The following is a 13,240-nucleotide window of genomic DNA, read 5'->3' as shown; positions in this document are numbered from 1 at the left end:
GATAATAATAATAATGATAATAATAGTAATAATAATAATAATAATAATAATAATACGAATTTGTAGTAGAATCACGAATTTGTAGTAGAATCTTTATTTCGAACATAAATCAAAATAGAACAAAATGTAGGTGATCAATAAGGTAATCAGTCATACAAAATCAAAATCAACAACAATCATAGTAACAGAGGTAAATATTTAGCGTTCGAAAAGGAGTAGGTAGAAGTTATGCACTTGTCTTGACCTACCCCTTATTTCAAGTAATTTTGCTACAATTAAATGTAGATTCAGAGATGCATATTAGCATGTATACATATATAATCAAAGGAATACAATCACAAATGCGAGCTGGAATACTTGTGGTTCTGACTACATGTAAGTGATATGAGAAATCCTTGTTGTAATGTGGATTGGATACCCATGGAAGGAAGGTACTTACTATGCCAGCTGTGCTTCATATTCATGCAATCTACTATTTTTGAACAATCTTTTAAATTTGTTTAAAGTGCGGCTGTTTTTCATTTCATCTGTACATTCATTCCATGTTTTGACTCCTTTGACTGTGATGCTGTGATATTTGGAATTAGTTCTTACCAAGGGTTTATTGAACATGTCGGATCCTCTCAAGTTATGGTGCTTGTCTCTTGCTTCCAACAAATTCTGAATATTTTGTGGCAATGACTGATTTTTAGCTTTATACATAATCTGTGCAGTTTTGAGGTTGACTAAATCCTTAAATTTGAGTGTTTTTATAAAGAGTGGGTGTGACGGTTCACTGTAGGTGGTTTTGTTTACTATTCTTATCGCTCTTTTTTGTAGTGTAAATATTGGTTTGGTGTTGGTACTGTACGTGTTCCCCCACACCTCCACACAGTAAGTTATATGGAAGTATAAATGAGCAGTACAGAAGGTATAATGACTTTTGACACACGAGATCTTTAACTTTGTAAAGGATTGTGACCGATTTTGATATTTTATTTTTAATATAATTAATGTGTAGTTTCCAACATAGTTTATTATTAATTATTACTCCAAGAAATTTTATTTCAGATACTCTTTCTATTTCTCTATCATTTATTATGAGTTTTTTTGCTTGTGGAGGTTGCACGATTTCCAAATATTATGAATTTAGTTTTGCTTAAGTTCAGTGTTAGTTTATTGTAGTCAAACCAACTCTTTAGTTTTTTTTAAAAATCATTTTCCACATCATCCAGAAGCCGTTCCAAGTTGTTACCACAGCACAATAAGTTGGTGTCATCTGCAAATAATACTGTTTTCATTATTTTGGAGATTACACATATTTCACTGATGTACAATATAAATAGCAATGGTCCCAGAACAGATCCCTGTGGAACCCCACATGTGACATCCTTCAGATTAGACTTGACGTTATAAATATGAACATATTGACTTCTGAACATATTGGCCACTTTTCAGGTAACTACTTACTCATGTTAAAGCAACCCCTCTAATTACATATTTAAATAACTTTTTTGCTGTTTTCATTTTGTCAGGGAAAACTCCAGTTTTTAAAGATAGGTTGCAGATGTGTGTGAACGGTTTCACCACACACTCCAAAATTTGACACACAATCACACAATCAAACACACAATCCAAAATTTCTTTCTCATCTGTTCCCCTTATAAACGTTGAGTTGGTAACACTCTTGGTAGTATTTTCAAAGATTTTTTCAAAGATTTCTCCACCTTCAGTTTTTGCAATTTCTTTTGCCAAACCAGGACCAACGCTGACAAAGAAGTCATTAAAATCATCAGCAATTTGATTAATATTATTTGTAGTGGAATTATTCAGTGCCAGAAAATGATTTGGATATCCTGGTTTTCCAGTTCCATTTTTTATTAAGTTGTACTTTCCATGAATTTCTCATGTTATTTGTGTTGTCTTCCAGTAGTTTGCTATAATAATTTTTTTTTTTTTTACAGCATTTCAGAATTCTAACCAGTTTATTTTTATATTTCTTATAGGAGTGTTCGGCTTCTGCTGTTCTTTTCTTTAAGAATTCTTTATATAATAGATTTTTTTCTTACACACATTTTGTAGTCCCTTGGTTAGCCATGGTTTATCAGGAGATTTATGTTTGATTACGTTGTTTACTAGTGGACAGTCTTTATTGTAGAGCGATGTAGTTAGGGCCAGAAATCAGCACAATGACCCAATATATCAGACAGAAACTTTAAAAACAGAAATTTTCGTTTGATTTTCAAATTTCTGACGGTCCATGAACACATCACATGTGACCAATATTTCCTTTAGAAAAAAAATTAAATAACAAAACAAACCTGATGTAAAAATATTAATATTTCATCCAAACATAAGACTTTGTTCAACTTTTAACTTTCAAACATCAAAAAGCTAAAAACTGACGGAGGAGGGAAATACAATCAATGAATGAATGAATGAATGAATGAATGAATGAATCAATCAATCAATCAATCAATCAATCAATCAATTAATCAATAAAACAAGTGCCACCTCCTCTGATAAATACACAACAGAGCTTTAAGCTGCTTCATGAACATTTTGTTTCACCATAAATTATTATGATCATTGATATAAAACAATAATTAATATTTCTGTGCGTGAAAAGATTTACTGCAACTTCAAGATGCAACAAGTGAATCTGAAAATGTGAATCTGCTCCTTAATATAATATAATATAATATAATATAATATAATATAATATAATATCATATAATATCATATAATGTTAATTAAATTAATTAAAAAACATAATCTTGATAATGTTTGTTTTTTGTAATTTATTTTAAATATAAAGCTCATCATCATTATTATTATTATTATTATTATTATTATTGTCATCATCAGCCTTCACACAGTTTATTTATCTTCATGTCTTCAGTTTATTTGATTAAAAACTGTCTGTTAAAAGGAGGAAGGAGAGAGCAGCTGATCAGACATTTATATTTTATTGTTATTTATTGTCCAGCTTCTGTTTTTATCTGTGTGTGTGTGTGTGTGTGTGTGTGTGTGTGTGTGTGTGTGTGTGTGTGTGTGTGTGTGTGTGATCAAACATCAACAACATAAATTAAAAAGTCTCCTCGTGTGTCGGCCGACATTAAATCCTGATCGGATTGGAGGGAAATTGGTGGCAATTAATCCTCCGGGATTGAGAGGAGGCACGCGGGACACGCCCCCCGCGGCCGCTCTCCCCTCTGATTGGCTGCTGCTGTGATCCCCGGAGACTGAGGCCGGATAAATGGAGCCCGCCACCCGGGCCGCCCGGTCTGTCCTTCATCATCCTCACCCTCATCATCCTCAGAGCACCATGACGGGCGGAAGGGACGAGCTGAGCGAAGAGAAGCCCAGAGTCAAGCTGCTGTCTCCGGCCTTCGGGATGGACAAGTCACGGCTGCACGGCTCCGGGTTCCGCTCCAAAGGCTTCGCCATCACCGACCTGCTGGGTCTGGAGTCCGACCTGCAGGCCCGGCAGGTCCAGGTCCAGCAGCAGCAGCCCGGGGCGGCCCCGGGGTCGGGCCTGTCCGCGGCGGGGACCGGACCCGGGGCGGAGCCTCACGGAGCGGGCGGCGGGCTCGGCGGGTTCTCGTTCCCGGGCGGGTCTCTGCCGCTCGGCCTCGGGTTCCTGTGCAGCCTGGCGGCGCAGCAGCCCTCCGGAGCGCCCTGCTTCCTGCCGGGACACCTGCCGCTGCTGCAGGCCCGGGCCGACAGCCACTACCTGCAGAACCTGGAGGCCCAGAGGGACGCTTACTCCGGTACGGCCCGGGTCACTCCTGTATTCTGTTGTTTCCAGGTGTTTCCAGGTGCAGCCCAACACCTGCCTGATGCTCAAACCGCTTCTCAAAACTTAGAAAAACTTTTTCAGCTTCAGTTCATTTTAATCTTTTATTTAAACCAAGTTTCGTTTTTTGCGCGTTTTTACTTTATTTGTATTAATTAATTTATTAGCTGTGGTTTGAAACATTTTCCTGTTCAGTGAGTTTAAATGAGGCCGAGCCGAGCCGAGCCGAGCCGAGCCGGGCCGTGTCTCTGATGGGTCGATCCTGTTTAGTTTAATGTCACGTGTTTGGTTCCGACAGGCTGTAAAAAAAAAAAGGCTCTGATCATGTTTTAAACTTTATCTTATCAGACTTTATCATCACACACACACACACACACACACACACACACACACACACACACACACACACACAGTGTTGCCTTGCTCACGTTTATAACTGATAATTAAAACAGTGCATTTGCAGGCTGAATGAAAACATCATTAAAATATCTTCAGTTAAAAAAGAAGCAGCTCCGCTCTGCTGCTCGGCTCATTGCGTTTCGTTTCGTTTCGTTTCTACATTTGGTTCATTGCGGGAATTAATATTATTATTATTATTATTGTGATACTAATAATATTAATATCAATAAAAATAATTCGTTTATTTATTTATTCAACTGAACTTTTCTTAACGTTTTTCTTTTTGTAAATCAAATGTATTCGTTTATTTAATGTATTCACTTCTGACAGTGTAAAAACTGAAGTCTTTCATTTCGGATTTTTGAATTGTTGAATATTTGTTTGGGTCTTTTTCGTTTTTGTTTGTTTTTAGTTCAACTGAATCTTTTATTTCACTGTTTTTGAACTAATTTAAAATTTTACATTTTCACTGTTTAAGTATTTTTATCTCTCGTTTCTCTGTTGACTCTGAGCCGTTATAAAACTGACCCGTCGCTTCCCCGTGTTCCTGTAAAATAATAATAATGATCTGATGATGATGATGATGATGATGATGAGTAACAGACTCTGATAAATGTTTAATGGAATGAACCTGACGTCACTCAGAGCTGTGACATCACAGATACAAACAGATGAAGAGTGTGTATCTTTGTGTTGTGTGTGCAGATGAGGAGTGTCTGTCGGACCGTAATGACTCTAAAAGCTCCGCAAACTCTCAGAAGAGGAAGAAGAGGAGACACAGGTGAGACACACCTCCAGTCTGACGTCACCCACTGTCACTCATACCTGCTTCAAACACAAGGAAGGGAAATTAAATTAATCAATCAATTAAACTGATGCTGGAAACATTTACAGCTCATGTTTCACTGGATCGTTCACGCTCACAAAGCTCAAACTGGAGATTCTTAATATTTATTTACATCTTTCATTGTAACTGAATTTATTGTGTTTGATGTTTTGTTTCATGCAGTTTGATTTAATGAGCATAAACCAAAATGACTTCACGTCCTCTGACACAACATGTGACGTCATGCTTTAATCGTCATCAGGACACAGAGACAGAAATAAACTCAGATTAAAGAGTCAATCAACAAAAATACAAACTGACTGATAAATATGAAGTGATGGAGCGGTTAAAGACGAAATCACCAGAGAGAAATAAACATTTAAAACATATTTAATAAACTTTAGTTGTAAATAAAATCACATGAATTCAATTGTTTTTAAAGGTCGAGGCGATAAAATGATTTTAAACTCATCAAAGTGACAGAGCTGAAAATAAGAGCAAAGATTTTTATGGTGAGACAGGTGTCTGTCTGTGTGTCTGTCTGCCTGTCTGTGTGTCTGTCTGCCTGTCTGTGTGTCTGTCTGTGTGTCTGTGTGTCTGTGTGTCTGACCCTGGTGCTGTTTCTTCCAGGACAGTGTTCACGTCCCACCAGCTGGAGGAGCTGGAGAAAGCTTTCCATGAGGCTCATTATCCTGACGTCTACGCCCGGGAGATGTTGGCCATGAAGACGGAGCTGCCTGAGGACAGGATACAGGTGGGACATCATCAACACACTGATCCATCACTGATCAGCAGCTGACATTCACCCTTCAGACACAGAGGGGCCGATAAGTGAAATAAATAAACAAATAATAAAAATACACAAACTGAATTATAACAGATTCATTGTTTTAACTGAGGAAGAATTTGGACAAAATTAATTATCAGATAATTAAACTTCTCCTACAAATATTTATTAATATGCTCTTATTATATTATATTATATTATATTATATTATTATTTTATTTAATATACATTTTGATGACATGCTGCTGAATGCTGGTGTCCAACATGAGGCTCAGGACCCTCAGAGGGTCGTAACATGTTTATTGAGTCAGAAAAAAACCTTTGACCAAAATCTTTAACGAATCTTAACTAAAGGTCCACTTGTTTCTTTCTGGAGCTTTCAGCCACATGTCATGGTCTTCATCATCAGCAGATGGAGCTGAGTACAAACTGAGATTTACTTTTTCCAAAGTCAAGAGAAAAAAAACAAAAGTACATTTTAAACAACTTCAAATTTATTTTATAACTTAAATGTTACGGATCTAATTTGTGCACAGATTTCATCTGTTCAAACAAACACATTATTTACTAAACTTGATATTGACCCTCATGCTCCTCCGTACAGCGCCACGTAAAACGTCCTATGAAATATCTGTGTGACTAAAACACCTCTGTAGTTGGTCGTGCACTTTTCCAGGTGCATTTTTAAAGTTTTATGTATTTTATCAGATTGTTTTTTAGGTGCAGTTTTAATTTTTGGTTATTTTGTCGTCTTGTTTTCCAGGTGTGGTTCCAGAACCGGCGTGCGAAGTGGCGAAAGCGTGAGAAGTGTTGGGGTCGCAGCAGCGTCATGGCGGAGTACGGTCTGTACGGAGCGATGGTGCGACACTCAATCCCGCTGCCAGAGTCCATCCTCAATTCCGCCAAGAACGGCATGATGGGATCGTGCGCCCCCTGGCTGCTCGGTGAGCCGCATGCACGTCAGTGCCACGCACACGCACCACACCACACATCATTACACAAGGTTTATACACACTGAGCACAACACGGACACAACAGGGACACAACAGGGACACAACAGGGACACAACAGAGACACAACAGGGACACAACAGAGACACAACAGAGACACAACACGGACACAACACGGACACAACAGAGACACAACACGGACACAACAGAGACACAACACGGACACAACACGGACACAACAGGGACACAACACAGGTGTGAGTCATTTAGACATGAATGACACATGTAAACAAAGTGTTTATTCAGTACTTCCTGTTCATGTTAATAACACATGTGACGCGCGCAGACTGGACTGAATCTGTGTCTCCGTCTCTGTCCTCACAGGAATGCACAAGAAGTCTCTAGAGATGTCCAAAAAGTGTCCCAGCCCTCGGGAGTCTGACTCGACACGATCAGACTCGTTCTGCGACGCCTCAGAGCGTCGGGGTGGCGGCGAGGTGAGGGAGGAGGAGGAGGAGCTACTGGAGATGGAGGAGGACGAGGAGATGGAGGATGAGGTGGCCATTGACCTGTCCAGCTCCTCCAAACAGCAGCAGCAACAGGAGGAGGCCGGGGGGTCCATAAGGCCTGCCTCCTCACCACGGCGGCAGAGCAGCGGCGAATCAGACGAACGCAGCTGAAGGTCGGACCAATCAAATGTATACAGACTGAAGCTGTGGTGACCATCTGATGATGGCGGCGGGAGCACAGAGATCTGATTGACTCTTCTTTCAGGGACCACATGAAGAGCCAATCAGAGAACAGCCATTACATCACTTGTTGCTTTGCAATTTATCATTACGTTAAGTTTTTAGGGGGAATTTCTGAATGTGTGTTAGCATGCTAAAATATTAACTTCAAGGTTATATTTCATTATACTGATCAAGTTTACTGGTGCCATTAAATTTAACTTCATAGTACTGCTATTTATTAGCATGCTAAAATATTAGCTTTAAGGTAATATACAAATCTTTACCAAAATGATAAAACATAACAGCGCTATTTTGACATGCTAATAAAGGTTAGCATGCTATAATGACAACCTTTAGGTAGTATTTTGTTATACTCATAGAGTTTAGAGGTACCATTATATGTAACATGAGAGCGCTACCATTTTGACATGCTAATAAAGCTTAGCATGCTATAATATTAGCCTTTAAGTAATATACAAATGTTTACTGGTATGATAAAAATATAACAGAGCTACTATTTTAGGATGCTAATAAAGAGTTAGCATGCTAAAGTATTAGACTTTATGTAGTATATTATGATAATAATAAGGTTAACTAGTTTCATAAAATGTAACAGTGCTACTATTTTGGCATGCTAATTAATGGTAGCATGCTAAAATAACAGCAGGGGAAATTATTTGCCATGCTCACATTTACATTGTATTAACATTCAGTAGTATGCTAAAATATTAGCCACTGGACAATATCTATGCTAACAAATATTCATTATTAGTGAATGTATTAACAGCTGGTGGATTTAATTTTAGTGCCAGTGTTTTAGCATGCTAATTAACTGCACTGTGCTAAACGGTTAGCATTAAGATTGTAATAGTTATCAGCATATTAAAATATTGACCTGTGGGAAAGGTTTTATCATGCTAACAAATAACAACTGGTGATTAAAAATATATTATGAGAGTGGTAAAATGCTTGTGTGTTAATTAACATCAGTAAGCTAAACTGTTAGCCTGCGGGTAATATTTTAAAATGCTACGAATACATACTGGTAGAGTATAATATAGCTAATATTTGAACACAGGCATTTTAGCATTAGTATGCTAATATATTAGACTGTGCACAAAATTTTGAAACGCTAACAAATGTTTACAGTAACATAAAATGTAAAATCAGACAAGAACAGATTGTCTTGTAGCATGCTAGGATATTAGGATGCTAAGAAACATTTACTGGTAATTGGAAATGTAGCCTAATCTTAAAGTGCTAATTTTATTCACAAAATAAATGTTATTTATTGTGTTAGAAAAAGTGAAACAAATTCTGTCAGTGAACTGTCCGTGCTCCCGGGATGAAACATGCTAACGTGGACACTGCTGCCATCGCCACCACTGTCGCCGCCACAGAGAAACCAACGTAGAGGAACGGGACTGAGAGTCTTTTCTAAAAGACGCGTGAACTGAAGGAGGGTGTAAATATCCTGTGTGTGTGCGTGTGTGTGTGTGTGTGTGTGTTTAGTATTGTACTGTGCTGAGAGTGTGTTTTATATCTGTGTTTCCCTTTTGGAAAATAAGAAGTTATTTAATGTTTTAATCCTGTTGTGTTTTATATTTTGTCTGTCGAGCACTGATGAGCCTGACTCAGGTTCTATGAATGAATGTAATCTAAAAGTAATATTTGAAAAAGTTTGTTTATCATTATTATTATTAATATTATCATATGTCTGTACAGCAGCAGGTTCGGCAGGTCGGTGAATAAAAAACAAAGTATTTTTTGAATCATTGGGATTTTTTTATTTATTTATTCGACTCAAACACTGAATGGTTTCATTTAATTTGAATTAAGAATCAGAATTAATGAGCACTAACATTATGATAGGCCACGTGTCACAGCTTCATGTCCATAAAACAGTTTTTAGAGAATTCCTGGGAAAAAAAATACAAGAGCATAATTATGAGGCTATCTAATTTTTAAATGCAATTTCATGTTTGAAAATGCACAATCTGGGCAAAAATGTTCATGAATGACAATTAACACGAAAACAGAATTATCATTCTGCCAAAAGTTTAAAGACATTTATTGTTGAACTTTTCATTTGATGATCGTCAAACAAAATGTGAATCCTAAACTTGAATGAACTGATAAACTGGATTTTTAAATTTGAACCCAGTTATCTTTTTTCAGTTATTTTAATCCAGTGAAATGTTTTAATAGTTGATCAACAAATTGGTGCAATTATACAAACAGATTTTGTATTTTTGTTTCATCATAAACTATGTGCCCACAAATTTAATTGCATTGGGTTGAATTATTTTGTTTTAATTTTGGCACCCACAGACTTCCGTATTAAAAGAGTTCAACGTGAAAACATTTGTAATGTTTGAAGATATCTCTCCAAAATACTTAATTCTCCACTCATCATTACTTTGCAAAAATATTCTTGAAATTGCAAATTAAAGTGTGTCATATGTTCAAGGATCAATACCTCCTCATATATTATACACTTTACTATATTATACCCATATCCCACATAATCTACCATGTTATAATATATTATGTTAATAAGTTGTGATTTGTTTTTCATTTTATTCATCATTAATCACACTCCTGTCTCTTTTATAGTTTCTATTTTGTATTTCATTCCAATTTCTAGTTTTATATTCTTATTTATTTATTTTCAATTTATAATCATCTGTCTTTGTGACATTGTTTGTGCTGCTGCAACAAGAATCAATAAAGGTTTATCATTTCTTAATAACAAACGATTCATTTGAATTAATTTAATTCAAATTGTTTTTCAGTGAAAGACAACAAACAAAATCATTATCTTGAATTCAACAACAGTCTATAATTTTGACTATATATACACATATATATTGTCAAAATTATATAATATATATAATATATATGTATACATAAATTATTATAAGATTATGAGCAGTTTAACTAAATTACTTTCAGAGCAACAGTTGTTTTTACTTTGGAGGCCATTAGCCGTTGGAGAGGACATCTACGTCACTTCCTTTATCCGTATTTGCGGCATTAGCCGTGTGTTTGCTAAGCTAGCGGCCTGTTAAGTGCTGGAATTCTTAAACATGGCCGATTTAACCACTTTTAAAGGTGAAGTGACGCTGATCGTGAACAGTCTGGCCAAGGCGGTGATGACGGTGATATTTACTGCGGCGGAGAAACTCTCTCTGAACAAACAAAACCCCGAAACCGAGGTAAGCTACCTGCGGCTAACTGTGGCTAACGGCTAACTTTACCTTAACTCTTTCGGTTCCAGGGATTTCCGGTGTAACGACAGGAGGAGTTTGAATGGTGGAGTCAAGTTAACTGAGCACATGATAGAAAAGAGGTTGACTTTGTTCTAATAATCCTCAAATAATTTCACCAAACTTCATCGGAAAGGCTTCTAATTTTAGCATTTTGAGTTTGTTAGCTAAGTGAAGAACACTGTTTACCGCAGCGCAACACAACAACAAAGAGTTTAGATTTTGATGCGTTAAAATCAAAGTTGAACATGGTTTATGAATCTGACACCGCGGTGACAACAACAGTAACAGCCCTGCTACAGTTCGGCATGTGTGTGAAGGTGCTCCCGCAGGAGGAGGAGGAGGAGGAGGAGGTTGTTTCACATCCTTTAATGCAGCAGTATGAAGCAGAGCACAGGTATACAGCAACAGTACATGAAAGTGCTCAAGTAAAGTACAAGTACTTTCAACTTGTACTTCAGAGCAAGTTACAGACAGTTAACGGGACTCGACGCTTCATCGAGCACGTGTCTGTGTGGTTCCAGGTGTCTGCTCAGCTGTACAGGTTGCAGTTTATTAAAATGAGTGAGGTTTAGTTAGACATGTGCACCTGCTGATCGGTTAGTCTGCTGACATCATATTAAGTGAACAAAGATTATGATGGGTCATTAATAGTTCAGGTCAAAGTTGTCTAATCATTGTGTGGGTGTTTTCTGTGATCATTAATATTATTGTGTTAAAGTATAAAATAATATTGACTGTTTGTTGGACAGAATAAGACATCTGAAGACAAATGAAGACGTCCCGTTGGACATGTCTCCTGTTTTGTGACATTTTATAGATGAAATAAATGAATCTAGTGGTCAAATTAATTAATTAATAGATCCATAAATAATCAAAATAATCCACAGTGGCAGCCCCACATGAAAATATAATAATGACAAAATCTGCTCTGTTTAATTTCATCAGCAAAGAATAAAGGGTCATTAGAGTCTGACCTGGTCTTCACACAGTCAACTAGTGTTGTCACGATACCAAAATCTTTGTTTCGGTACCAATACCAATATAAATTTCAATACTTTTCGATACTTTTCGGTACTTTTCCTAAGGAAAAGTCCTTTTGGCTACAAACCTTTAGAACAATAAATAGTAAACAATAAATAGTAGGGGTGTACCAAAAAATCATGGTTCGGTAACTACCTCGGTACGGACGTCACGGTTTGGTTGCTCAAATGTTTCACCAAGTTTTCGTTGTCTTGTATTGTCTCCCTTTGCGAGGCAGACTTTCTCTTGTTTTTTTTCACATGTGCCAGCTGCGAATGTTGATACAGGTGTTGTCATACACACCACTTGTGCAATCTGTGCTCCAGTAGGAACAAGAAAGGCGTTTGTGTGCATAAATGAGTAAAATAAATTAACTAAATTAATGAATTGAATCAATTTCAAAGTACCGGTATTTTCCAAATGCAGTATAGTACCGTTTGGAATACTCTAGTACCGCGGTACTATTTTAGTACCGGTATACCGTGCAACACTACAGTCAACAGCCTCACAGGTCCATATATTTAAACAGTTTGATGATGACAACCAGCAACAGTTGCTCATCTGTGTCTGTGTCTGTTCTTTCAGGAGAAACTCAGCAGTCTGGTGGACGGTATGTGTGTCGAAGCTGTAGATAAAATCCTGAAGATGGTGGAGCTGGCTGCTGTGAAGCAGGAAGAGACTCCACGAGACCTGAAGGATCCACCAGGACACCTGCAGGATCCACCAGGACACCTGAAGGATCCACCAGGACACCTGCGGGATCCACCAGGACACCTGCAGGATCCACCAGGACACCTGAAGGATCCACCAGGACACCTGCAGGATCCACCAGGACACCTGAAGGATCCACCAGGACAGCTGAAGGATCCACCAGGACACCTGCAGGATCCACCAGGACAGCTGAAGGATCTACCAGGATACCTGCAGGATCCACCAGGACAGCTGAAGGATCCACCAAGACACCTGAGGGAGTCTGCTGATATCAGCAAATGTTTAATGAAGATGACAGAAGGTGAGCTGAGGACACAGGGAGCTGCGTTCATACAGGGGAGCTGCACCAGGACAGGGTTCTGTAGCAGTACTCGGGTGCTGCACTTAGAGCTTGAGAGGCAGAAATCTAGAGAAGGAAAACACCCCCTCCTCCTGCAGCTCTCCTTCCCTGTCCTAAGCCCCTCCCCCCAGACACCCACTGGCACTTGTACATTCTCCATACAGTAACCCAGTGTTTCATATTCTCTGATTTATTCATCTTCATCACAGTGGGCAGCAGCTCCAGAGTTGGACTTTAAGTCGGTGGCTGTAGTGGCTCAAATTCAGCCAGCTCCCAGCTCAAACCCCCCAGCATCAGGTGTGACAGCAGGCTGGTGGCCCCCAGCAGCGTCAATTCAATTCAATTCAATTTTATTTATAAAGCCCAATATCACAAATCACAATTTGCCTCACAGGGCTTTACAGCATACGACATCCCTCTGTCCTT

General features: G+C 38.2%; 2 protein-coding genes across 5 annotated transcripts in view; both read left to right on the top strand.

Annotated features, from left to right (window-relative positions):
• The first annotated feature begins 3,268 nt into the window (after positions 1–3,268).
• On the top strand, positions 3,269–10,061 carry vsx1 (visual system homeobox 1 homolog, chx10-like). 2 transcript variants are annotated; one of them, XM_050071676.1, is made up of 5 exons: positions 3,269–3,752; positions 4,883–4,958; positions 5,634–5,757; positions 6,554–6,734; positions 7,125–10,061. In XM_050071676.1, exons 1-5 carry the CDS (start codon positions 3,308–3,310, stop codon positions 7,418–7,420), a joined length of 1,122 nt encoding a protein of 373 aa, XP_049927633.1. In that variant the 5' UTR covers positions 3,269–3,307; the 3' UTR covers positions 7,421–10,061. The 2 variants fall into 2 exon arrangements, with proteins under 2 accessions (XP_049927633.1, XP_049927632.1); XM_050071675.1 differs by having other exon boundaries at positions 6,554–6,749; positions 7,125–10,056.
• Positions 10,062–10,501: 440 nt separating this feature from the next.
• Positions 10,502–13,240, top strand: part of LOC126407016 (zinc finger protein 768-like) — a 13,012-nt gene continuing 10,273 nt past the window's right edge. For all 3 annotated transcript variants that reach the window (XM_050071665.1, XM_050071664.1, XM_050071663.1), the window contains exons 1-2: positions 10,502–10,689; positions 12,349–12,775. In XM_050071665.1, coding sequence (XP_049927622.1) covers positions 10,561–10,689; positions 12,349–12,775 — 556 coding nt within the window. In that variant the 5' untranslated portion in view covers positions 10,502–10,560. The remainder of the gene's footprint in view (positions 10,690–12,348; positions 12,776–13,240) is intronic.

Source organism: Epinephelus moara, chromosome 19 (genome assembly GCF_006386435.1).
Source record: "Epinephelus moara isolate mb chromosome 19, YSFRI_EMoa_1.0, whole genome shotgun sequence".
Classification (NCBI taxonomy): domain Eukaryota; kingdom Metazoa; phylum Chordata; class Actinopteri; order Perciformes; family Serranidae; genus Epinephelus; species Epinephelus moara.
Note: the sequence above shows the minus strand (reverse complement) of the source record. Positions and strands in the feature narration are given on the sequence as shown.

Bases quoted from the DNA above. Each gene is read 5' to 3' on its own strand.
- vsx1 (XM_050071675.1), top strand. From the start codon at position 3,308: ATGACGGGCGGAAGGGACGAGCTGAGCGAAGAGAAGCCCAGAGTCAAG. The intron at 3,753-4,882 runs GTACGGCCCGGG...TTGTGTGTGCAG, and splicing joins CCAGAGGGACGCTTACTCCG to ATGAGGAGTGTCTGTCGGAC. The intron at 5,758-6,553 runs GTGGGACATCAT...CTTGTTTTCCAG, and splicing joins TGCCTGAGGACAGGATACAG to GTGTGGTTCCAGAACCGGCG.